We start from the raw sequence: 27147 nt of genomic DNA on the forward strand, positions 1-27147 counted from the left end.
GAGCCTATAGTTACTATACTATTTATATTATATATAATATATAACATATATTATATTATATTATTTAATATATTTTGTCTTCTATGAACTATTGGTCATCTTTATGGCTATATTTCTTTTTATGTCATAGTTATTGTTTATATCTAGGTATGAAGATACATATGCAGCTTGGTCCTGATTAGTATGAAGAATGAATTCCCTAAAAGGGTCACCATATGTATTCAAAGTCACACTATTCAAAGTTATAATTATGTAAAATATGATAATTGCTTCCAGCCCAAATGAACATATGCAGTACAGATTTGAATAATGTGACCACCTCAAGGGGTTCATTACTAGTACTAACCCAGTACCTAGCTATAGGCATTTCTCTCATTGCCCTCCTATTTCACATTAAAGTTGTTTTAGATTAAATTGGCAAGACTCCCTGCAAATACATTCTTACTTGTCTTCAATATATCCTCTTTGTCACTTGCTAAGTCATATTTTTTTTTTTATTTTAAGACCTGGTTAAAAAATCCAATATCATTCGTAAACACAGTCTTCTTAACCAATTAATTGCCCTAATTTCCATTTTTCTTCTGAAATCCTTTTCTTAAATAGCTAGCAATGATCCAAAACCTCTATGATTTGCTTTGGACCAAGCACCATCATCTTCATCTTGGTTATTTTTATACTATTGCTGTTGCTATTCTATCCCCCAAACCAGAACACCATGAATTCCCTGAGAGGGACTAAGCCTCTTATATTAAGCTCCCTGGGACATTTTGTCTTCATCTTCCTCCCCAAACTTTTCTTTTGTTCTATTGCTGTTGTTTCACCAAATGGCTAGGACTATTTTTGTCTTTTTTTGGCATCAACCTTCACGTAGGTTGGTCTATTTAACATCTTCCAAGAATTTATTACAATCTTGTTGACTTGACCTCCCACCTCTTCTTATGAAAACTATAATCAAATCAACACTACCATTGCCTCTGAAAAGGGAGAATCAATGAATTGTATATTTTTTCCAAATATAAATCCTGACTTCCTGTGCCAAAACATCATTCCCAGGCCATCATTTCCCTTTATGTGTTATCTTTCTCTATTAGAACATAAGCTCCTTGAAAGGAGTCACCTTCTGTATTTGTCTTCCCACTCCTTAGCACATTGCTTGGCACATAGAACATGTTTAATAAATACTTTGTCAATCATTTATTCATTTATGCTTGCCTCTAAGATTTTATTTTTTGCCCAGAACTTCACCATCCTTAGCACCTGTCTAGCTTCTTTCCGATGAAAAGAAACTGCAGCTTCTTAGCCATGGTAGAAGACAAACATCTAATAGTCTATTCAGGTCACTACAAATTTCTCCTTGCTCCTTATTTGTGTTGTAAGTCAGATCCCCAGTTCTCATTTATTCCTATTAGTAGCTCTTGCGTCCAGTCCCTGTGACAAACTATGTCCAGCTATCATTTTGCCATACTAGTCAGCCTCAAATGAGGTTCAGTCAAAGGGGGTCCTGAGTAAGGCTCTACATATTCATATCCATCTTCCTACCCTTTTCTTGTAAGGCGATAATACTTTTACCAACTGCCTTTGTTTGCTCTACTCAATCAATTATAAAGTCCTATTGATTCTATCTTCACAACACATCTTTAATCTATGCCCTCCTTGTGCGCACTTTAAACAGTTCTTTTAGGAACTATTATAGAAGCCTGCTAACTGATTTCTCTACCTCTAGTCACTTCTTTTCTGGTCCATCATTTATAGAGCCACTGAAATAATCTTCCTAATGCACAAGGCCATGTGACCACTTATTCAAAAACTTTCAGGCTTTTTCTATTGTCTGTAGAATGATCTTGGGATTTAAAACCATTCATAATATGGTTCTGATCTACTTTTCCAAATTTATTTCACATTACTTCTCTTCATTTACTCTAGGTCTTAACCAATCACAACTTCCACTTGTTCCCTGATTTTATTTTGTCATCCATCTTCCACTTCTGTGCATTTAAGAAGGCATTCTCTCTTGTTTGAAATGCACTCCCTTCTTACATTCCCTTGTTGAAATACTTCTCTTACTCTATCTGCCTCATGAAGCCGTCAGTTTCCTTATCTGTACAACTGGGATAATAGCACCTACTTCCCAAGGTTGTTGTCAGGATCAAATGAGATGCTTGTAAAGAGTTTTGCAAACCTTAGAGAGTTTACTTGCTTGCTACATTGTTCCTATTTCCCCAGCACCCTCTCACCACCTTCACTTTGAAAAACAAAACAAAACCTTGATAAATATTTGTGATCTAGCAAAATCCATTTCTATATTGTCTGTGTCCAAAAGTGTATGCCTTGTTTTGCATCCTGCGTCCACCAGGAGGTGGATAAAATGTTTCATCATGAGTCCACTCGAATCATGATTGGTCATTGTTCTTACAATGTCCAAGCTGTTTATGTCTTTACAGTATTGTTATATAATGTGTTATCCTGGTATTGCTCACCTCACTCTGCATCTTTTCATACAGATCTTCCCAGATTTTTCCGAAATGGTCTGTTTTGTCATTTCTTACAGTACAATAGTATTTTATAACCTTCATGTGCCATAGTTTGTCCCTTTATTTTCTAGTTTATTGCTGCTACACAAAATGCTGCTATAATTTTTTTTGTATGCATGGATCCTTTTCCTATTTCTTTGATCTCCTTGGGATATAGGTGAAGTGGCATTACTGCTGGGTCAAAAGAGGCCTTTTTTGGCATCAATCCAAATTGCTTTCTAGAATGGCCGGATCAGTTCACAGCTCCTCCAAACAATGTTAGGGAAAAGGGAGCTGGGAAGGAAATAAGCTTTATATAACACTTTCTATATGCCATGCATGTTAGGTATGTGTATGTATATATATATATATATGTATATATATAGATATATAGATATATATAGATATATATATATATTTTAAACAAATATCTTATTTGATCCTTAAAACAATCCTGTGAGGTAGCACTTTACATTTGAGGAAACTAAGGCAAACAGGGATTAAGCGACTTGCCCAGGGTCACACAGTAATGTTTTAGGCCAGATTTCTGACTCTTAGCCCAGCACCCTATCCACTGTGTCACCAACTGCCTCTGGCATTCATATGCCTATTGTCCTGATAGCCCCTCCAGTATTTGTTATTATCCTTATTTGTAATCTTCGCCTGTGTGATGATGGAGCATTTATTTAATCTATACTCTCTAATTATTAGTGATTTGCAGTATTTTTATATGGCTAATTGCTTGTATTTCCTTGATAACTATCTGTTCATATCATTTAAGCATCTATCAATTAGGTATTGCCTCTTGTTCTTTTAAATCTAAATCAGTTTCATATATATTTTGGATATGGGACCTTTATCAGAAACTGTCTGCAAAACATTTTCTCTAGTTCCTTTCTTTTTTCGGCCAGTTAACAAGCATTTATTAAGCACTTATATGTCAGGCACTCCAAATTCTCTCCTTTCCTTTGTCCCTACCCTCCCCCCTCATTGAGAAGGCAAGAAATTCATTATAGGTTATACATGTGTAGTTACGCAAAACATATTTCCATATCAGTTATGTTGTGAAAGAAAACAGACAAAAAACTCAAGAAAAACAAAGAAGGTTAAAAAAAAGTATGCTTCAATCTTTATTCAAACACTATCAGTTCTTTCTCTGGGGATGGATAGCATTTTTCATCAGAAGTCCTTCAGACTTGTTTTGGATCATTGTATTGCTGAAAATAGCTAAGTCATTCATAGCTGATCATCTACAATATTGCTGTTACTTTGTACACAGTACATTTCCCTTTGCTTCAGCTTCTGTGTGTTTGAGAGCATCTTGTTCATCATTTCTTACAGCAAGATAACATTACATCACAACTACATACCACCATTTGTTCAGCCATTCCCTAATTGTTGGGCATCCCCTCAATTTCTAATTCTTTGCCCCCATAAAAAAGATGCTATAAATATTTTTGTATATATAGATCCTTTTTCTTTTTAAAATCTCTTTTGGGATACAGAATTTTTATATGGGTATAGATTGCTTTGATTACTTCATTTGAAAACTGATCATATCTTTTGATCATTTATCAATTGGGGAATAGCTCTTATTTTTTTTATAAATTTGATTCATTTCTCTATGTGTTTGAGAAGTGAGGCCTTTATCACAGAAATTTACTTTAAAATTTTTTTCACAGTTACTATTGTTAACTGTATTTCCTTCCATCCTATATCCTCCTTGTTTATTCTCCCTCTCCTTTCACCCTATCCCTCCTCAAAAGTGTTTTACTTCTGACTACCCCCTCCCCAATCGCCCTTCCTTTTATCACCCACTCCTCCCCCTTCTCTTATTCCCTTACCCTCCTACTTTCCTGTAGGGTTAGATCGATTTCTATACCCAATTGAGTGTGTATGTTGTTCTCTCTTTGAGCCAATTCTGATGAGAGTTAGGTTCACTCCCTCCCTCTCATCTTCCTCACCTTCCCTTCCACTGGAAAAAGCTTTTTCTTGCTTTTATTATGTGAGATAATTTGCCCCATTCTACCTTTCCCTTTCTTCCAGTGCATTCCTCTCTCACCCCATTTATTTTTTTTAGATATCATTCCTTCATATTCAACTCACACCTGTGCCCTCTATGTACACTCCTTATAACTGCCCTAATAATGAGAAAGTTCTTATGAATTATAAATATCATTTTCCCATATAGGAATATAAACAGTTTAACCTCATTAAGTTTCTTATGATTTTTCTTTCCTGTTTACCTAAAATTTTCTTTTGAGTCTTGTATTTGAAAGTCAAATTTTCTATTCAGCTCTGGTCTTTTCATCAAGAATGCTTGAAAATGGTGCAGCTAGGTGGCACAGTGAGTAGAGCACTGGCCCTGGAGTCAGGAGGACCTGAGTTCAAATACGGCCTCAGACACTTGTCACACTTACCAGCTGTGTGACCTTGGGCAAGTCACTTAACCCCAATTGCCCTCCTTCCCCCCCTCCAAAGAAACAAAACAAAACAAAAACAAAAAAAGTGCTTGAAAGTCCTCTGTTTTCTTGAATATCCACTTTTCCCCCAGAAGGATTATCATATTTAGTTTTCCTGGGTAGGTGACTCTTGGTTGTAATCCTAGCTCCTTTGCTCTCTGGAATATCATATTCCAAGCCCTCCAATCTTTTAACGTAAGAGCTACTAAATCTTGGGTTATCCTGACTGTGGCTCCTTGATACTTGAATTGTTTCTTTCTTGTTGCTTGCAATATTTTCTCCTTGACCTGGGAGCTATGAAATTTGTCTATAATATTTCTGTGAGTTTTCATTTTGGGATCTCTTTCAGGAGGTTATTGGTAAATGCTTTCAATTTTTATTTTACCCTCTGGTTCTAGAACATCAGGACAGTTTCCTTGATAATTTCTTAAAAAGTGATGTCTAGGCTCTTTTTTTTGATCATAGTTTTCAGGTAGCCCAATAATTTTAAAATTATATCTCCCAGATCTATTTTCCAGGTCAGTTATTTTTCCAATGAGATATTTCACAGTGTCTTTAATTTTTTCATTCTTTTGGTTGTGTTTTATTGTTTCTTATTTTCTCATAAAGTCATTAGCTTCCATTTGCTCAATTCCAATTTTTAAGGAATTATTTTCTTTACTGAGCTTTTGTACCTCCTTACCCATTTGGCCAATTCTACTTTTTAAGGAATTTTCTTCTTCGGTGAATTTTTGTGCCTCTTTTTCCATTTGGTCAATTCTGCTTTTCAATATATTCTTCTCCTCATTTGTTTTTTGTACCTCTTTTACCATTTGGCCTAGTCTATTTTTAAGGTGTTGTTTTCTTCAGTAATTTTTTTGTCTCCTTTACCAAGCTGTTGACTCTCTATTCATTATTTTCTTGCATTACTCTCATTTCTCTTTTCAATTTTTCCCCTACTTCTCTTACTTGCTTTTCAAAATTCTTTTTAAGCCCTTCTGTTGCCTGAGACCAAGTCATACTTTTGTTGGAGGCTTTGGATGTAGGAGCTTTGACTTTGCTATGTTCTCCTGAGTGTGTGTTTTGATCTTCCTTGTTGCCATAGTAACTTTCTATAATTAGATTTTTTCCTGTTGTTTGTTCATTTTTTCAGCCTATCACTTGACTTTTTAACTCTTTGTTAAAGTGGGCCTCTGCTTTCAGGATAGAGAGTACATTGCCCCAAGCTTCGGGGTGGGGGTGTATAGCTGTTTTCAAAGATAGTTCTAGACACCTGTAAGTTTTCAGTTCTTCTAAGATGAGATGATCTAAGGAGAGGTGGTTACTACTCTCCTGGCCTGTGCTCTGGTCAATGAGTGACCACAAACACTCTTTTCTGCCTTGGAACTGTGATAAGGATCCCTGCTCCACTGTGGCCCACAAGCTTTGGTGTGCTGGTGCTCCTCCTTGCCCTGAGACTGCCACTCAGGACTATGACCCAGATCTGAGTAAGGGCAAAGCAACAGAGTGCATCCTGCCCCCAGTGCCAGAAAAAAGATCCATGTAATCTCCTTCTGATCAGTTGTTCAACCCCCTTACCATCTGTGGCCAAAGAGCTCCAGAAGCAACCACTGCCAATGCATATTCCATGGTTCCTAAGGCCTGCTCCTGGTTTGCTGGGGCTTGGTCTCTGTTAGTGCAACCTGGGCTGGACAGTACTCCACTCTCACCTAGGTGTGACAGACCTTTCCTGTCGACCTTGTAAGTTATCTTTGTCTGTCCATCTGTCTGTCTGTCTATCTATCTATCTATCTATCTATATTTCAACCCTTCCTTTTTGTAGGTTCTGCTGCTCCAGAACTATTTTATGGCATTATTTAAAGGTGTGTAGATGAGTTTTGGGGAGAGCTCTGGTAAGTTGTTGCCTTTTCTCTGTCATCTTGTCTATGCCTGCCCTTCTAATTTTAAATTTGTGGGTTTTGTTTTAAAAAAATAACTTTTCAATTTTATATAACTAAAATTATTCATTCTATCTTTTGTGATTTTCTGTCTTTTATTTGGTCTTCCCCTCTGCATAAATAGCAAGGGTAATTTCTTCCTTGATCTTCTAATTTCTTTAGAATGACACCCTATATATGTATTCAAATAATTTTCAAACCTACAAGAGAGATGTGTGGAATGCAAAATTGTTTCAAAAATCCACTTAGCATCTTGAAAAGAAAGCCTTTACTGTTTGTAAGAAAGGTGCTGAAATTTTAGAGAAAAAGATATTTTCTTTTTAAGGTATAAGAATATGACTGTCATAAAATCAGAATAGTCAAATGAATACATATTTACCTTTAGTTTTCTAGAACAGACATTATTAACAAAACTAATCTGTTTCAGTGCTGGGTGGCACTGAACAATCAGGACATATAGATAATATATTTATACCTTTTCCCGGAGTGTACTTCAAATACAGAAATATTACTCTATGCTTTCCTTATCAATTTCTCCCTGAAAAATTGTTCTGTAAATAAACAATAGAACACAGGTTATTCCAAAACATACAATAGAATACAGATTGTTCCAAAAGTCTTAGTGCAGTTTTAAAACTGCACTAAGACTTTTGGAACACCCTGTCTATACTAATTCTATCATCTCCAACCATTGGGAACCCTCCTCTACCCCTATCCAGTTTAAATGCCATGTTGTCTATGATGACTTTCACCATCCCACAGAAAGAAAAAATATATTTCTTTATGTAAAACTCTCATAACATTTTGTATTTGCCTCCCTTGTGAACTTACCATATTCTATTTCGTGTTATAGTTATTTGTGTATTTTTTCTCTACTAGAGGGTAAACTCCTTGAAAGCAGGTACAGAATCTCATTTTTCTTTGAATTCTAACATGTATTCCTGCAAAGAGTCAATACTTAATGTCTGTTGAGTTGAGTTGACAAAGAAGTACCTATAGGGCTTGATATTGTTGAAGTTACAAATGTTCCCAGTATTTGTATTGGTAAATAGAAAAGTCAGCTTAGAGAATTCTTCAATTTTTGTCATTTTACCAATTTTTACCAATTTTTTACTTGAGTGGTAAGCTAAAACATTTAAAATATTTTATTGTTTCTTTGGAATATAGAAAAGTCAGATTATTATTACTATTATCACATATGCCTGATGAGTCTTTTTAGATTAAAGTTCTTTACATCAGCAGAAACTACATAGTAAGGGTGGGAGGAAGAGTGAAGGAGCTGGTGGGAATAAACCGAAGGGATTAGAGAGCGGGCAGAATCCCTTTTGAAAGTGAGCTTATGATAAGAGCTGGGAGGATTGAGGTACAGCTCCTAAGGGTACATGGTGCTAGGGACCCCTCATGTCACCATTCTTGGAAGCCATGTCCTCCTGGTCCTGAGGACCCCTTGGGGCTCCTCAACCACTGAGAAAGAACTTCTTGTAGGCCTTATTCAACTGCTCCAGGAAGACAAAGGTGAGGACAGTGTGGGGGCCAAGCTGGACACAACAGGGGGTGAATCCTTTCCATATGCTGAAGAATCCTTCATATCAAATAACCTTCAACAGCATATCCCTTCCATTCTTATACTCTGGCTTCCCATTAACTACCCACATATTCTGGATCCTGGTTTTTACAATGTCTGCAGGCATAGAGGCTATTGTGGAGACCCACTAATCATTCTGGACCAAAAATAACAGAAGATACTGTCACAGCAGTAACCAGAAGACAAGAGAAACTGGTTAGCCTGTGAATAGGTAGCAAGCTGGGTACTATTGACAACAACACCTCTTGTAATGGTAGGGATACGACCCCACCATAGAGGACTCAATTTCACCAAAATGATATTTTGGAGATGGGGACATATGAGTATCATTCTAGTTAGCTAAATAGAGAGATTGAATACTCTAAAGAAAGATATTATTAAAAGAACAAGATCCTAGTGAAAGATGTTAGAAATGTAGTTGGCAAAAGAAAGGAAGATACGGTTCTTTTTAGATTGAAAAGAAGAGAGGATGAATGAATTAAATAGATATTTTGACAATAACTTCTTTTATTGATATGGAACCAATTAAAAATAGCAATTTCCTCAGAGAAGCCAAGAACAGAACACGGGAGAATTATGGACTATAGAGAAGATACGTGACCATCTATTCTAAACTCCAGCATCCCTGAGAAAGATTATCAAAACAAAACACTTAAAAAAAGCAAAAATATTCCTCTTTAATGTAAAAAATTAATATACATTAGTAATTTTAATAAATAGCTGTTTATAATAGTGTATTTTTCCTAAGAATTTAATTTTTTTCAGGTTCATTGCCTAGGATTTAGAAAGGTGATAGATATGACAAGGACATTTTCTAATTATATCTTTCTCTGAATGTCCAGCAAATTGAATCCAGTGTAGTTTAGACTTAGAATTTCCCTAGTAAATTGGAATCTACACAGATGCTTCTGAACCATTTTATATACCATGGCTGGGAGTGAGAGTCAGTTGTCAATCCTTAAATCAGCAAAAAAGTTGAAGTAGGAAGTATCAGCCAGCCATACTCATAGCCTACCGGAACCAGGCAGCACAAAGAGCCAGAAATCACCTTGTTGCAATAAATCCACTCAGTGTTTCAGTTGCAAAATCACTTGTTTTACTTTGATAAGCTTAATAAATTTTGTCCAAATAATAATAATAACACATTTATTTTGTAAAATAATATTGGACATGGTCCAAAATGCAATCCAAACAATAGCTGGAGATACATCTATCACATTTGCCTATGGTCAAACTGTGTTTGAGGGCCAAGTTTCTTTGAGGCTAAGATTCTAAGTACCATATTTTATCATATATAGCATAATACTCCAGGTCTTAAACTCCATGTGCGAAACTGTTGCTGAAGTAGTGTATGTGTTGGTGTTTGAAATTGATAACGAATTTCTGGACTTAAAAAACAATAACAGAGAGGGAATTTTATTTGCAGGTCAAGAAGAAATAATTGGTGTGAGTATAACTTTTTAAAATGCTTTTTTTAGATTAATCTTAAAGATGTCGGTGAGTTATACAAAATACGCATTGGACATGACAATAGTGGAAAGGATCCCAGCTGGTATTTGGAAGAAATTAAACTTGAAGAAATAGCCACTGGTGAGGTATTTTCCCTCACAGTTGATTGTTGGATAACTGAGACTGAAGAGGATGGAGATACCTGCAAAGAAATATCTATTAACAGACCTAACAAGAAGCCCTTGCCATGTATGTATTTGTGAGCTCTTTTTATAATTTTTAAGTAAAAAGGTTTCAATATGCTGAGATTTTAGAAAACCCAGGTTTAAGAGCAACTCTTTTAAACATTCATTTGTGTGTGTCTTGTGTTTAGGTATTATAAGTATTATTCATATCTTGAGCTTTAGTATTCCTACTATTTTAGTATTCTTGGCCATATTTGATTTGTGTATTTTTATTTATTTTTAAAATTAAATTTTATTTTATTTTCAAACAATGATAAGTCTTTTTACCCTTTATTTCCCACCACCCCCATTGAGAAAGCAATAAAACCAAACCCCCAGTCAAGAGCATGTATAATCAAGTTTTCAATATTTCTCATTGACCATGTTAAAAAAAATTGTCTTAATTTGCATTCTGAGTCTAACAACTCACTGTCAGGAGGTCTGCATCGTTTCATCATGAATCTTCAGGAATTGTGATTGGTCATTGTGTAGATCAGAGTTCCAAAGTGTTTCTCCCTCTTCATCTCCCTCTCCTCTCTCCCCTCTCCCTAGTGTGTTTTATTATTAGTCCTCTGGAATTCCTGTTGAGTGAAATATATTTCTGTACTCAACTCTGAATCTTTGTGTGTTCCTCCTTCTAACCAGTTTAGATGAGAGTTAGGTTCATGTGTCAGCCACTCCTCTTCAACCACCTCTTCCTTGTTTATACACGTATAGCCTCTTTATGCGAGAGACTTTTTCATAACCTTCTATTCCTTCCCCTTCCCCCGGGGTATTCTTTCCCTCCCTTTCTTTCATTTTTTTTCCTCAAAATTATAAAGACATAGCAGAACTACTCTTTTCTAATTGGATTCCCTCTATGAACCCTGATGATGATATGGATCAAAGGGGACATCTGTGTCATCTATCCATATTTAATGTAAGCAGTTTAGTCCTTTATCATTGTTCATTCATGATTATCTTTTTATTTTTCTCTTTGCTCCTCTATACTTCAAAGTTTCTCTGCAGTTCTGGATTTTTCGTCAAGAAAATTTGTAAGTCCTCTCTATAGAGATCTCCACTACCCCTCCCCCGCATAGCATTATACTCTGTTTTTCTGTGTAAGTTATACTTGCTATAACCCATATTCTTTGCCTTGTGGAATGTCATATTTAAAATTTTCCATTCCTTTGTAGTGATGGCTGCTAAATTGTATGTGATCCTGACTGGCTTGAATTCTTTATGGCTATTTGAAAATTTTTTCTTTGAACTGGTAGCTCAAGACTTTGACTCTAATGGTCCTGGGTATTTTCATTTTGGGGTTTCTTCCAGGGGTCAACCTCTGGATTCTTTCTATTTCTACTTTGTTCTATGATTCTAAGGGATCTGGGCAGTTTTCTTTTAAGATTTCTTGAAATATGATATTTAGGCTCTTTTTTTTTTAAAAAAAGCTTTAATTTGGTATTTTATTTTCCCCAGTTACATGTAAAAACAATTTTTAATATTGATTTTCAAAACTTTGAGTTCTATATTCTCTCCTTCTTCCCTTCCCTTACCCTGTCATTGATAAGACAAGCAATTCAATATAGGTTATATATATGTAGTACTGCAAAACATATTCATAATAGTCATGTTGTGAAAGAAAACATAGACAAGAAAAAAAACCTCAAGAAAAATGAAGAAAATTTTAAAAGTATGCTTCAATCTGTATTCAGATACCATCAGTTCTTTGTCTGAAGATGGATAGCATTTTTCATCTTTAGTCCTTCAGAGTTGTCTTGGATCATTGTATTACTGAGAATAGCTAAGTCATTCACAGCTGATTATATTACAGTATTGCTGTTACTTTGTACACAGTACATTTCACTTTGCATCAGCCCATGCAAGTCTTTCCAGGTTTTTCTGAGAGCATCCTGCTCATCATTTCTTGTACTGCAAGAGTATTCCATTATGATCATATACCACAATTTGTTCAGTCATTCCCCAATGGTTGGGCATCCCCTCAACTTCTAATTCTTTACCCCCAGAAAAGAGCTGCTATAAATATTTTTTTAACATATTGGTTCTTTTCCTTTTTGTTTTTTTTTTTAATCTCTCTTGGGATACAGACCCAGTAGTGGTATTGCTAGTTCAAAAGTTATGCATGGTTTTATAGCCCTTTGGACATAGTTCCAAATTGCTGTACAGAATGGTTGAATCAGGTCACAACTCAACCAACAGTCCATTAATGTCTCATTTTTCCCTCACCCCCCTCCAACATTTATTATTTGCCTTTTCTGTTCTATTAGCCAATCTAATAGGTATGAGCTAGTACCTTAGGATTGTTTTAATTTTCATTTCTCTAATAAATAGTGAGTTAGAGTATTTTATCATATGGCTATAGATAGCTTTGATTAATTCATCTGATCATATCTTTTGATCATTTATCAATTGGGCAGGCTCTTATTTTTTATAAATTTGACTCAGTTCTCTATAACTTTGAGAATTGAGGCCTTTATCAGAGAAATTTGCTTCAAAATTTTTTTCACAGTTACTGTTGCTAACTGTATTTCCCTCTGTTCTATTCCCCATTTATTCTATCCTCTCTCTCTCTGTCTCTCTCTCTGTCTCTCTCTCTCTCTCTCCTTTCACCCAGTCCCTTCTCAACTACCTGAGTATCTCCTGACTACCTCTCCCCTGATGTGGTCTCCCTTCTATCAGCCACCACTTCTCTTATCTCCTTCCCTTCCTTCTACTTTCCTGCAGAGTAAGATAGATTTCTATACCCAACTGAGTGTGTATGTTATTCCCTCTCTGATGGGTGCTTTGTTTTTAAATCATGGTATTTAGATAGCCCAAAGAGTCTAAATATTTTTCTCCTTGATTTGTTGTTTTTGCTATGAAATACCTTACATTTTCTTTTTTCTCCTCAGCCATTTCACTTTGTTTTAATATTTCTTGTGGCCTCATGGAGTCATTGGCTTCTATTGGTCCATTCTAATTTTCAAGTAATTTGTTTTTTATATCCATTGTGACAATCTATTAATTCTCTTTCTAACTCTTTCTCAAATATCTTTCATTTCTTTTTCATTTTTTCCCTTCAAGCACTCATATTTTATCTATATAAGTATTTTAAAATTCTCTTTTAAACTTTCACTTCATTTCTTCCAATAGTTTAAGTTGAGTTCATGCCTAGGCTTTGCTTGCGAACGTTTTAGTCATTTTCTTCTGTATTGGTGCCTTGAACCTACAAGCCATCATGGTAACTCATTATGGTGAGGTTCTTTTTTCTGTTTGTTTGCATATTCTTCTAGTTAACTTCTTGACCTCAGAATCAATGTTAGGGTTGTACTATACGGCACCTGTAGAGGGAAGGTCTGGGTTGGTACTATTACCTCTTGTTGATACTATTATTCTTGGGGGTATCGAATGTTACATTATCCCAGATTCTTGGGAACAGGCTGGGGACCTGCAAACTTTCAGTGTTCCCAAGGTAGTCTGATCCAGCACAAAATCTGATTGCTGCCCCCACTCTGAACTTTGTAAATTCCTCTGGAAGTTTTGGTCTGAGCAAGGGTACCCTGCTTTTGGACTGTGCTACTATTAGCAAAGTGGAAAGCTCTATTGGTTCAGAGAAACAGAATTGTAGGCCCCCTTTTGGCCTGAGATTCCTGCCCAGGCCATTCATCTGTGTGCTGAGCTAGGTGTTGGAAGCAAGACCCTGATTTGTAACTGATGTCTGAACTACACCACTTCCGGTGTTGCCTTCCAAACTTCTTTCTTGGCACACTACCCAGGAACTCCATTGTGGTGTGTAGGTGCCATTCTCACTCTACCCTTTATCTGTGACCCAGGACTAGGTACTTAGCCACAAAGCTGCCACTTGTCACCTGTCCCTGTCACAGTTCCCCATTGTGAGTCTTGATTTGCTTCATATTGGGTTTGAGACCCTCCTTGCCCTGATGCACAACCTCTCCCTGGGCATTGGAGCATTCCTCTTAGTGTTGCTGGCCCAAACCATTCTGCAGTATTTGTAGATCTCCCTACTTATCTCCCTAGGTCATCCTGGACTGGAAAAACAACTCACTGTGACTTTTTCAGAATTTCCCTGTCAAGATTTGGTCTGCTGCATTTTTGAGAAATATTAGGAAAAGTTTGTGGTGAGGAATTCACTACACTACTTCCTATCACTCCACCATCTTCCATCTTTGACTCTGAAACCAGTTGAAAACTCATTCTACTGGGCCACAATGCACATGCTCTTTAGGTCTTAGGATTTAGAGCTGGAGGAGACCCTAGATATTACATAGTTAAAAGAAATCTTTTTTACATACGAAAACATCAGTTACACATTAGTGAGATTTAGAGCTGGGATTCAAGGTCAGATCTTCTGAGTATAAAACCAGTGTTCTTTTAGTCGTATAATGTTCATATTATCTATTCCCATGGCTTCAGCTCTCACCCCTGTGAGGATATTTCCCAAATCCATGTTTCTCCTTCTGTCCTCTCCTGAGTTACAGTCCCTTGTAGAAATTTCCAACTTATGCCCCACTGTCACCTTAAATTTAGTATATTGAAAACAAAATTCATTGTTTTACAGTTTTTTCATAGGAATCATAGAATTATCGATTATCTTGGATTTTAATTCCCTTTGAACCATTTTTGTCTTTCTTCCAGTTGGAAGATCTTTCTCCTTAATGAGGAACCAAAAATAAATAGGAACTGTGTAATAGGTTGGGCTTGACTCAGTCCAGTTCCCCATCAGTTTAGGTCTGAAATGAGATACATGTAACTCATATTAACAGTTAACATGTTTAGAATTAGAAAGTATCTCCGAGACTGGACCCCAGAATTACTATTTCGTCTACTTAAACTATGAATCATACTTCATCAAATAATCTGACACAAGTAATCATTCAGCCTTCTGCTAAAGATAACTAGTAACAAATAGTTCAGTACTTCTAGGGGCAGCTTATTGCATTTTGGGATAGCCATAATTGTCAAGAAGTTTTTCTTTATGTTGAGATAAAATCTTCCTCTTTTTAACTTCCATCAATTGGTCCTAGTTTTGCTTTCTGAAGCCAAGGAGAACAAGTCTAAACTTCTTTGACATATAAACTCTTAAAATATTTCAAGACTGCTATCCTATTCCCTTCCTACCAAAGTTTTTTTTTCTTTTCCATGTTCTATTTATCTAATTTTTTTCAACCAGTTATCTCATGGAACATTTTTGAATTCACTAACACTATCCTGATGATCTTTCCCTGGAAGAATTCCAGTTTATCAATGTCATTTTATACTGTTGCAACTAACTACAATATAATGTAGTCCACATCTTTATATCTTATCCATACAGATATTAGGAGACATAATTCCTCTGCCGAGCATGGTACAGGAATGCTTATTTGTTTCTTGGTGGCCCCTCTCTTTCCAAAGTTGACTCCTTTTGTTGCACCAAATTGTCCCTGCTGCTGCTACATCTACAACTTATTACTCTGGTTTATACTGTAGCTCTTGGCTCACTAGCCTCCCAGGATCCTGAAATTCACTAAGGTATCTGGACCCATCCATCTTAAAATTACTCTACTATTAGCTAATTATGAAAAAAGACAAGAAAAGAGAAGCTTCTTGTCACAGGAACAGATTTGCCTAGCTGTGAAACATGCCCCAGCTGCCTGGGGCCCCATAGGGTATAAGGCTTTTGCCATTCACCTAGCAGACTCTCCAGACTCATTCTGAATGGTCCTCATGCTTTGAAGCCAGAGAGGAATAGGACTCTGATGTGCAGGTTGATTCTTTAGTATATTCACAGAGTACTGGCTCAGCAACCAATCAAGGGAATGAGTCATACATATTCAGAAGCAATTAGAGGATATCTGTGCATTCTTAAGTTTCCATGGTTTCACCAAGAATGGTGTGGTCACCTGGAATGGTGACAGGACAAGTTTCAAAATGGGCTGAGGAAGGCATTTGCTATGTGTCCATTCTTCCTCCTGTGCCATCTCTTATAATAAAGCATAAAGAAAGGAAAAAAGGCAGTTCAGGAAAACCAACTAACCATATTTCTTACAGTACATTTATTATTCTGTGCCCTGAATCCTCCACCTCTGCAGAGGGCATTCATTTTCATAAGGGCCAAACTTGGCTTACACAAATAGTTCATTTCAATTACAGTTCAGTTTATATTTTTTGGTCTTCTGTTTTGTTTCCTTTCCACTTAAATTGTTTTAGTCATATATATTGTTCTCTCTGAACCGGTTCATATATCTTTTATTCCTTTTCCAAATCAATCATATTCATAATATTTTATGGAGTAGTAATATTCCATTTATATATCTACCAAAATTTGTTTGGTCATCCCCTCAATCCATAGGTTTCTGTCTTGTTTCCAATTCTTTGCTGTTATAAAAATCATCTGGTATGAATATATTGGTACTGTAATGTGAGACTTTTCTTTCTATCTTTGAACTTTTGTTGGGTATGTATACACACACACACACACACACACACACACACAGTATATATAGCCTAGCATTCTTAATGATCCCAGGACAGCTTATAATGATCATCTCTTCTTGTTGCTCATAAGGAATTTGTTTGGCAATCCATTCTATAATTTTAGCTTTCATTGACTCCAAGCTCATTGGTCTATTGTTTCCAGTTTTCTTGCTCTCCTTTAAAAAAAGAGAGAAGAATTTGCCTGCCTGAAATCCCATAGCTTGTCTCCTTTTCACCACATTTCATTAAAGATCACAGACAGTAGTTCACCACCATATTTACTGCCTCTTTCGATGCCCTGACATGTAGTCCACCTACTTATAGAGAGCAGCTAGTGTTCACCTTCCATCTCCTCAGTTATCTCAGATTTTAATTCTCTTTGAACTCTTTTTATTGTCTTCCTTCCCATCTGAAGATCATTCTCCTTAATACAGAAACAAAACAATTAAGAACTCTGTAATTGTCTGAGATTGACTCAGTCCAGTTCCCCAGTAGTTCAGGTCTGAAATGAGACCTATCACTGTAAGTCAAATCAACAGTTAACAAAAGCAGGTTTGCTTAGACATAGCAGGGGAAAGGAATAATTCAGAGTAGGGAAAGGGTGTTCATCTAGGTTAAAGCATGAACTCAAATGAGGATAGTTTCCTTGTGTTGTTCATTATACTGGTCAATGGGTCTGAAGCTTCAGGGAAGGGTTATAGCTTTTGGTATCCTGGGTGTTCAATACCCAGTGACAAAGAAACTTTGCCAATGGCTGGAGCCTTGCTGGCCCCTTGCACCAATGAAATCTGGATGGTTCCAATACTTTTTAAGGTAAACTAGCCTAATTTTACAGGGAAATGTGGCTTAAGATATTGCTTCCACTACAAGGTAAATATTTCTCCTTTTTTTCTATCAGTTATTTTCCCAACTACCCTAAGTAGTTGAGTTACCCCTTTCTATATTTTCCTCTTATTCCCAATTTACTTAATTTTTTGTTGTCTTTTGCATTTACCATAAGCTTTAGCATATAGTGGGCTTTGATGCCAGTATTGTTATTCTTTTAAGGCCTTTCTGTTCTTTATTTGATTTTGCTTCTTTGTGTTATACTTGCCATACTGTCCTACTCTCTCATTTAACAAATGAGGATCCATATTCTGGCCCAGAGAGCTAAGTTACTTGCCCAACATCCCCCAAATTCCTAGCAGTGAGTCTCCTGACATTAAGACCAATATATTTTCCAATGTATTGTGCTACCTCCTTGGGGATCTCCTTCATTATTTTTGTGCCAAATCATTACTTCTATGTTTATAACACCCAAATCAGTTTTTCTAGGCTTGTTGTCTCAGACCTCATGGTTGCCTGTCTGCTAATTATTTTCACTTGGATATATCACCGTCAACTTAAACTCAGCATGTACCCAAAGGAATTTACCATTACAGTCTCTTCCCACAAAACCACTGACCCTCCAAAATTCCTCACTTGTCAGTGACATTATCAAAATGAATCAGGCTAAAAGGAAAAAAAAAAACAAACAAACTTGGAGTTTTGACTCATAACTTACATGTGTTCCCTAATTCAGTCAATAGCTTTTTCAGCTTTTCTTGTGAAATGACTCTCCCAGGTATCACTCTGTAGCCATTCACATTGATACTACCCTAATTCTTGTCCATATTACTAGATGACTGCAAAAGTTTTTCCCCCCAAGCACCCTTCAATTTGTCCTACATGTAATCTATCTTAAGTTTAACCACCAAACTTGTCTTCCTTGCATACTATTTTTGTTCCATCATACTCCTGCTTAAAAATAATTCAAAGCATCCTGTTTCACTGTACATCAGATACAAATGCCTTTTCCTGGCCTTCAATGCCTCCCATCACCCCTTTATATCCTATTTATTTTGTTGCCCACTATTTCCTAACATACATTTTCTATTGCAATGAGGTCAGTCTCACTACTATTTCAGAAATATATCAACATTCATTCAATCTTCTCTGCCTTCACTAATATCATTCCCTAATCTTAGAATATGCTATCTTCCTTTTTCTGCCTATTAAGATCTATAACTCATGTTTTCAAGGACTAGCTCAATTCTTACTTTTTAGTTTAAAGAAGTCATCCCTGACAGATTTAACTCTCACTAATTTTCTTATCTGAATTTCTGCAATACTTCTAGATTTTACTGTGTAATTAATATTCATCTATATATCCACTTGTGTTGATCTCTCATTGTCTCATGTTTCAATACTTAATAATATCTATGTTTACCATATGTTTGGATACTTCCACTGATGCAGTTTGCAGTGTGCCTATGCCTCAGTAGACAATATTCATGAGTTGCTATGTTTGAAAAAAATCTATTGCTCGGTTGCTATCATGGTTAACTTCTCACACTTTGGTTTAGTTATTGATAGCATGACATATATCTCATTTTCAGGTCTTTCTAGATTGGTAAGACCAACTAGATTTTATGTTTCCTTGGCACAGCTATTAAAATTTCCAAATTACTTCCACATGATAATGAGGCACTGAGAAAACTTTAATGGAAGAACTATTTTATACTTATTACTTGTATTTCTCTGGCAGGATTATAAACACCTTGAGGACAAGAATCACACAAACACACACACACACACACACACACACACAGAGAAACATGCATGCATTCATCTTCTGAAGCCTCCACTGCACCTTTTAGTGTGCCGAGCACATAGCACATGCTCAGTAACAGTAAACATTTACTGATTAATTAATTCAAAGTTGTGGGGAAAGGACAGGAAGGTAGTGCGAGGAATGAAGGAGGAAGCATGTACAGGGAACCTTAGCTAGGTGGCACAGTGGATAGAGCACTGGACCTGTAGTCAGGAAGACGTAAATTCAAATCTAGCCACAGAAATTCCTTAGTTGCATAAACTTGGACAAATCGTTAAACTTCTGCCTACCTCAGTTTCCTAATCTGTAAAATGGGGAAAATAATAGCACCTACCTACCAAGATTGCTGTGAGGATAAAATGAGTTGATATTTTAAAATCACTTTTCAAACCTTAAAAGCTTTACATAAATGTTAGTGGTTAGCCTTGCTGTTATTATCATTTACATTAAAGGTTAGACATGGATTGAATCAATCAACAAGCATTTTTTAATACCTTGTATTTGTCAAACTCTATGCTAGATACTGAGAATACAAAGATAAAATAGTAACAATCCCTGCCCTCATGGAACTTATTTTCTTTTGAAGAGTAAGCAGCCCCAGAGAAATCTCTTGAGATCTTGGCTTGTCAGTCTATACCCAAGTGCTTTAAAGAATTATTTTTATGTCAGGAAACTTTGTCATTAATGTGACTAGTAGACCCCATAAGAAATATCTTGTAGCCCACAATACATATTGCAAATTGTATTTAGTAAATACTAGATTCTTTTTAAAAAGAACTTTACTTAAATCCCATTGCGATAAATATTCAGTGTTTTTGTTGGCCTCCTGTTTGAAGAACAAACTCTTTAATACATGCAAAAAAATGAATAAGATGGTTCTGTGGGTTTCAGAAATTTCTAAGGCATCTGAGAAACTCTATTGTACTTCAGATGAACTATTGATTCTTGGTTCATTTAACATGAACAGCAATAAAGGCTCAGCGTGCCTCCCCAGCAAGTTTCTATTCATTTTTCCCCCAAACTAGCAAATAAAACTTTTTCCATTTGCATTTCCCATTTCAAAGGGTAATTTCTTAGCTGTAGCACACCAACCATATCTTAAGGCATTTTCTCCAACAAAAACACTTAAATGTAATACATGATAGTTATTGATAATCTGATATAGTTTGATCATTTGTCTTGAGGACTAGCAAATCAATCCAGCTGTACCTTTCCCAGACTATATATTTGCTCATTTGGGAGGAATAAATGTAGAAAAGACTAAATGCAATGAAAAATAATTATTCTTCAATAGCCATGAATAAATTCTGAGCCTAAGCTGACTAGTGAGTGGGGAATAGGTTAGTAAATTGGGCTGCAATATGTATGGATCATCCACTATTAACTTTTGGAAATGCCATTAGCAGTTTAGAGCCCCTGAGAGCACAGGTATTGTTTCTGAGCCTGGAAAGGCAGTCCTCACAGAGTTTGAGGCCCATAGAATTAGCGATGGCAATGGGAGGTTGGGGAACACAAAGAAATCTGTTTCTAGTAGAAGTTTCTATGTTGATGGTGGGAGGAAGGAGAATGTTCTAGGACCTATCTTGGGATCTATCAGTAACAGGAATACCTCAAAACCTCTCTGTTTATTTCCTGTCAGAGATTTAGAAGGGCCGTATAATTCAACCCCTCATTTTTACAGAAACTGAGACTCATGGAGGTTTACTGACTTGCCCTAGGTCAGACCCATAGTAAGCACCGGAGTCAGGATTTGAACCCATGTTCCAGAACCAGGGCGATTTTCCCTATATCACACTGACTCCAACAATCTGCACCCACTCTACCACAGACACGAGCTAGACCTCACTGGGCAGATCCTTAAACTGTTCTTCCCCTTGCTCTTCCTTTTTGTGGCCCAGTTTTTATTTATAATAGCTTTAGAGCTTCTAAAAGTTTTTTTTTCCTGGAATTTAGGATACAGCCTGGGGTCTTTCCATTTGGGTGAAACTTAGTGAAAAGTTTTATAGGTTGGCATGTGAAAAAGAATTCCAGTGGAGTGGCAAACACAATAGAAAGCCAGGGATCTTCTGGAAGGGAGAGTTCTTGACTGTTCCTCGTCACTTAGTAAATGACTATTTAGTTTCCATAAGGGATCAGAGAACAAATGCAATTCCAGAAGAAAGTAGTTTATTGCCTGCTCACTGGTAGAATCAGGTTGCAGATTAAAACATTTTAGGATTGCATTATATATTTTCCATTATTGCACTAAGGACTTTCACATATGTATGAATTAGGCTAGAGGGGCAATTTCACATCTATCAATCCCTAAACATTTATTAAGTCCCGACTATGTTACAGGCACCGTTAAGTGCTGGGGATACAAAAAGAGGCAAAAGACAGTCCCTGCCCTCAAGATACTTACAACTATTTAACATTATTTTTGATACTTCTAATTCAAAGAGTAAGCAAATAGTCAGTGCTCTCAACATAGGTCATTGAAACCAGCGCTGTTTGTCATACTTTCTGATGGATGAATGAAAAATCATTTTTAAACATTTAGTATGTGCTAAGCACTGTTTAGTTCACAAAAAAGAAAAAAAAATGAGATGCTTCATGCTTTCAAAGTACCCATACTCTTAATTGTGGGAGATAGTGTACACATACACACCAGCTACAGGGAAGAGGGAAAGACTTGGAAGTCCTAAGGGTATAGATAAGGCATAGATGGCCATGTTTAGGTGTCTTTAGGTTATATAAATAGTTCAGATGATAATTTCTGGTACTTCAAGGGATGGAGGCAGGGTAGGTGGTGAGGTCTGGATGACCTTAGGATGTGGTGGAAGGGCACATAGTAAGGCCTCGTGGCCCTCCCAGTCACTGGAGGGAATTGATGACTCCCATTTTATTCAACATATTTGAGAAGTCAAGGAAAAAGAAGGGATGGAATTTGTGATGGGGGAGAGGCGGGGAGAGAAAAGGGGGAAGCATTCTCCTAGGGTCATGAGATCATGACTGGTTACAATAGTAGGTAGTACTTGTGTGAGCTGTGTAATTCAGCAAATGAAGTCTGACTTTATGTTAATTTGCACATTCTGTACAACTTAATATACTATTTTTTTGTACTAGGCTTGTGATTTCATTGGCACAGGGATCTCTTAGTGAGGAACTTTTCTTTGCAATGAATATTAGCAAATTCTTTATAGTCCTAAAGAATTGCCAGGAGGCACAGAGAGATGAAAGGTCCTGTCCAGGGTCACATAGTCAGTATGTATCCAAGAGAGGACTTGAACCCTGCTCTTACTGACTCAACAGTTAGTTCTCTGTCTGTTATGCTACACTGCTGCTCAAAGTGACTGATATACTGGCTGAATTGTATTAGAACGTTATTCGTTTTTTATTAGGAAATTAGGTGCACTTGAGATATAGAAAAACCCTTTCTAGGTAACAAAAAAACCCACACCCTAAACCCAATAGTGTATATTGGAGGGGAAAGGAGAAACTCTCTAAGGGAGTGAGCAGAGCCATGACAAGGGCAAGGTAACTAGAACTTTGGTCTAGCACACTGACAGGGAAGGGGTGCTGTTTTTATCTGTTGGCAGCCCTCCACTCCTCTTATGGCTTTTTCTGTTATGCCAGTCCTGGACTGCCAACTACAGGGTCCCATCATTACAGGCCTACTCTCTCAGGGTTTTCCTTCCTGTCTCTTTTTCCCACTGCCCTGTCATAATTTCCCCTCCCCCTCTAAAGGAATTTGAAAGTTGGGGGCCATTTAGCGTAGGAGACTTTCTTAGAGTACAATAGTGTCCGAGATGAACTGTGCTTTGCACATAGCTCTTCTCCCCCACCCCAACTGCCTCATGGAATTGCCTCAGGTACACACATTTCTAGGCATAGCTCCTTGAGTTGGTGGTTGCAATTCTACCTGTCCTTCAAAACTAGTTTCAAGTTAAAATTCCACCTGCTCCATGAAACTGGCCTTAATAACACTGGCCTATATTGAGTTTTTCTGCTGCTGACTCAGCACTTATTTCATGGACTACATATTCTGGTCATTGATTATATTCCATTCATCCCTTGTTTATTCCTTTATTTTTCTCATGTCTATAATTTTTATCTCAACAAGTTTATCATTTTCTCAAGGGCAAGGACCATCTCATGTATTTCTCTTCTTTCCCCACCTCTTCACATTGACTAGGTACATGAATAGGTACTAAATACTTGTTGGGTTTAATTCATTTGACCACCACTACCAAGTCAGTTCTGGTCTACAAACACCAGGGGCCAATTATTATAGGGGCATTCTTTCAGGGTTTAACTTCCCATAAGCTCCAGTCCCCCACTGCCTTGCCACAAACTGCCCCTCCCCTCAAAGGTAATAAAGGATGATGACCATTGGCCACAGAAGGCTTTCTCTAAAGGCAATTGAATTGGGGTGAACAGTCCACTGCACCCCTGCCTTCTAACCATCTTCAGGAGCTGTTTTTATCTCTGGCCCAAAACTTCAGGCACAAGGAGTATGGCCTCCAAAAGAGTAGTGGAGCCCTCTTATGAAAAAAAGATATGAGATACTGAAGGGAATGATTGGATAGATAAAGTGAAAACATGAGTAACTTTGGACTTCCCATCAAGGAAAGGACACAGAATGACACAAAACTATTCCTCTTCAAATAACTGCACCCATTGAGGATCGATGTTGTTGTTCAGTCATTTAGTCATGTTCAAGTCTTTGTGACCCCATACAGGGGTCACAAAGATACTGGAGGGTTTGCCATTTCCTCCTCTAGTCGATTAAAACAAATAGAAGTGAAGTGACTTGCCCAAGGTCGCACAGTTAGTAAGTGTCTGAGGACAGATTTGAACTCATGTCTTCTTGACTCCAGGTCCAGTGCTCTATTCACTGAGTCATTTAGCTGTCTCTCTTACATTAATGATTACTGACTTAAAAAAAATAGCAAAACACATTAGAGATTCCAATAAGCCGACTTAGGAGAAGAAAAAAATAATGGCTCTGCATTTAAGACTTAAACTTTGTATTAACTCAATTATAGTAGTCAATTACTTTGATTCTTGTGCCTTTTCTTGCTCAGATCATTGTCATCTTTTGAATGGATAAAGTTCTTTGAGAAACAATTAGCTTGTCAATCACCATTATTTAGGGGCATAAATAGATTGCTAGTGGGTTCAGAGAGAAATTTCCTTCAATAGAATAATACTGCCAAATTAGGCTTGTTAACACAGTTTTCCTACTTGCCTCTGATTATTCACCATCTGCCAGGTTGGCAGGACAAGACTAAGTAGGCTTCTGATCTCTCTCCATTTGTTGTCCTAAGGAATGTTTAGATAGCTGACCATTGAACTGTTAAGGATACCTATTTGGCCTACTGTGGCATCGCCAAAAGAGCCCTTTTTGAGGAGAAATGGAAATTGCAATGGGGAAGTGCGAATTAGGCCCCTGGGTGTGATGCCAACCCAAGGCACTCTGCCACACATTGGGCAAAAGAAACCATCATTATAATAGAAATTTATTTGCTTTAAAATGTTTACTTCTACTAGTTTCCTAGTAATGAAAGGATAACTACCATTTTGGAATAATTGCTTATAACCTGCAACCACTTTCAGGTGAAATAGCATCTCTATAAGCTCACAGCCATTGCCTGATCTGAAAATAAGAACTCGATCTCTGAAGTTTTCTCTTTTAGCACATTTCGTAGCTCCTTAGCATTTAACTTGAAGACCTGAATGGAAGGCTTGGGGGGAGAAGAAAGTTATCAGACTGAGTAGGGGACTGGGCAGAGACTAGTGGTTAGTTCTGATTATTTTTGCAAACCCACGCATTTCATTAATTTTATCAAAGAGGTACATTGAATTCCAAGCCCTGAGCCCCCCTGAGCTAGGCTGATTCAGCGTCTTGGCCCACAAACCCTAAGTGAAGTCTGAAACTGAAATTTCTCCACATGTTTAATGCTGTATCTCATTTACCATCTGTTTCTGAGTTCTAAATTCTTTGGGCAGTTTATATCAACTTGATTACACAGCAGTAAGTGCTTAAAAGACTTAACTCTTAGAGAACTGTCAGAAAGCAGACTACAAGTGTACTAATTTTAAAAAATGACATTTATATAACACTTTGAGAGTTAAAATGTGCTTTTCCCACAACGAACCCTTGAGTCATATTAATATAGGTTGTATTACTGATGATGATAATGGTGAAACTCCCTGTTAAACCCCCATCTCATAGAATCCTTAAATCCTTTGGAACTCAAATTGAGTACCACCTTCTACATGATTCCTCTCACAACTAGTGACCTCCCTCCCCAACCACCTTGTATTTATTCTGTATATACTTAACTATGCGTATGTAAGTATGTATATAAGAGAAACAGTGGGATAGAGTGGGGAGAGAGCCAGCCTTGAAGCAAAGAACACCTGGTTTCAAGACCCACCTCCGAAACTTCCTGGCTGTGTCACTTTGGAAAAGTTTTTAATTTCTTAATACTCTAAGACTATAGGTTGCAGAATGATGACCTACACTGGTAGAGACAGCTATGTGGTGAGTATATAGGGTGCAGGGCAAGAAGTTAAGAAGACCTGAATTTAAACCTAGTCAAGATGTTCACTAACTGTGTGACCCTTGGAAAGCCAGTCTGCCTCTGTCTGTCTTTTCTCATCTATAAAAAGGCAATAACAATACCATTTACTTTCTTGGATTGTTATGAGAATAAAATTAAATATTTCTAAAGATGTTTGCAAATCTTAAAGTGCTATGTAAATGCTAATTGTAATTTTTATGTTTAAATGTATTTTTTCATTAAATATTTCCCAACTACATTCAAAATTTTTTAATATTAATTTTTTAAAATTTGAGTTTTAAATTTTCTCCCTCCTACCCTCCCCAACCCTTTGAGAAGACAAGTAATATGATATTAATTACACATGTGAAATCACACAAAACATATTTCCATATTAGCCATGTTGCAAAAGAAAAAAAAACATGTAGAAAATAAGAAAAATAAAGAAAGTGAAAAAGTATGCTTCAGTCTTCACTGAGGGTTTATCAGTTCTCACCCTGGAGATGGATAGCATTTTTCATCATGGATCCATTCGAATGGTTTTGGATTATTGTCTTCCTCAGAGTATCTAAGTCTTTCACAGTTAATCATTCGAACAATATTGCTGTTACTGTATGTAATATTGTCCTTGTTCTGCTCACTTCACTTTGCATCAAGTCATATACTTCTCAGGTTTTTCTGAAGCCATAAGAATTTTGTAAGAATCATATGCTACAACTTGTTCAGCCATTCCCCAGTTGATGGGCATCCCCTACATTTCTACTTTTTTGTGACCACAATAAGAGCTACTATAAATATTTTTTGGTGAAAAAAAATGTCCTTTCTTCTTTTCTTTGATCTCTTTGGGATATATACCTAGTAGTGGTATTGCTGGGTCAAAGGGTATGCACAGTTTGATAGCCATTTAGGGATATTACAATCTATTCTCCAGAATGATTGGACCCATTCACAACTCCACCAAGACAGCATGAATGTCCCACTTCTTCCACATCACCTCCAGGATTTGTCATTTTCTATTCTGTCATGCCAGTTAATCTGAGAGGTCTGAGGTGGTATCTCAAAGATATTTAATTTGCATTTCTGTAATCAATAGTGATTTAGAGAATTTTTTTCATATGACTATTGATAGCTTTGATTTCACCTTCTGAAAACTGCCTGTTCAAATCCTTTGATTATTTATCAATTGGGGAATTGCTCTTATTTTTACTTTAGTGGAGAAACTCACTGTAAAAAAAAATTTCCCCATTTTCCTGCTTCCCTTCTAATTTTGGCTGTATTACTTTGTGTAAAACCTTTTTTAATTTAATCTAATCAAAAGTATCTGTTTTACCTCCTGTGATCCTTTGTATCTCTTGTTTAGTCTTA

At 36.7% G+C, this 27147-nt stretch overlaps 1 protein-coding gene across 1 annotated transcript in view; it reads left to right on the forward strand.

The window, feature by feature from the left end:
* Window positions 1-27147, forward strand: part of RP1 (RP1 axonemal microtubule associated) — a 629473-nt gene that overhangs the window by 296445 nt on the left and 305881 nt on the right. The window contains 1 exon segment of the mRNA XM_036741155.1: window positions 9952-10171. Within this exon segment, the coding sequence (XP_036597050.1) occupies window positions 9952-10171 (220 nt within the window).

This window comes from Trichosurus vulpecula, chromosome 1 (genome assembly GCF_011100635.1).
Source record: "Trichosurus vulpecula isolate mTriVul1 chromosome 1, mTriVul1.pri, whole genome shotgun sequence".
Lineage (NCBI taxonomy): Eukaryota > Metazoa > Chordata > Mammalia > Diprotodontia > Phalangeridae > Trichosurus > Trichosurus vulpecula.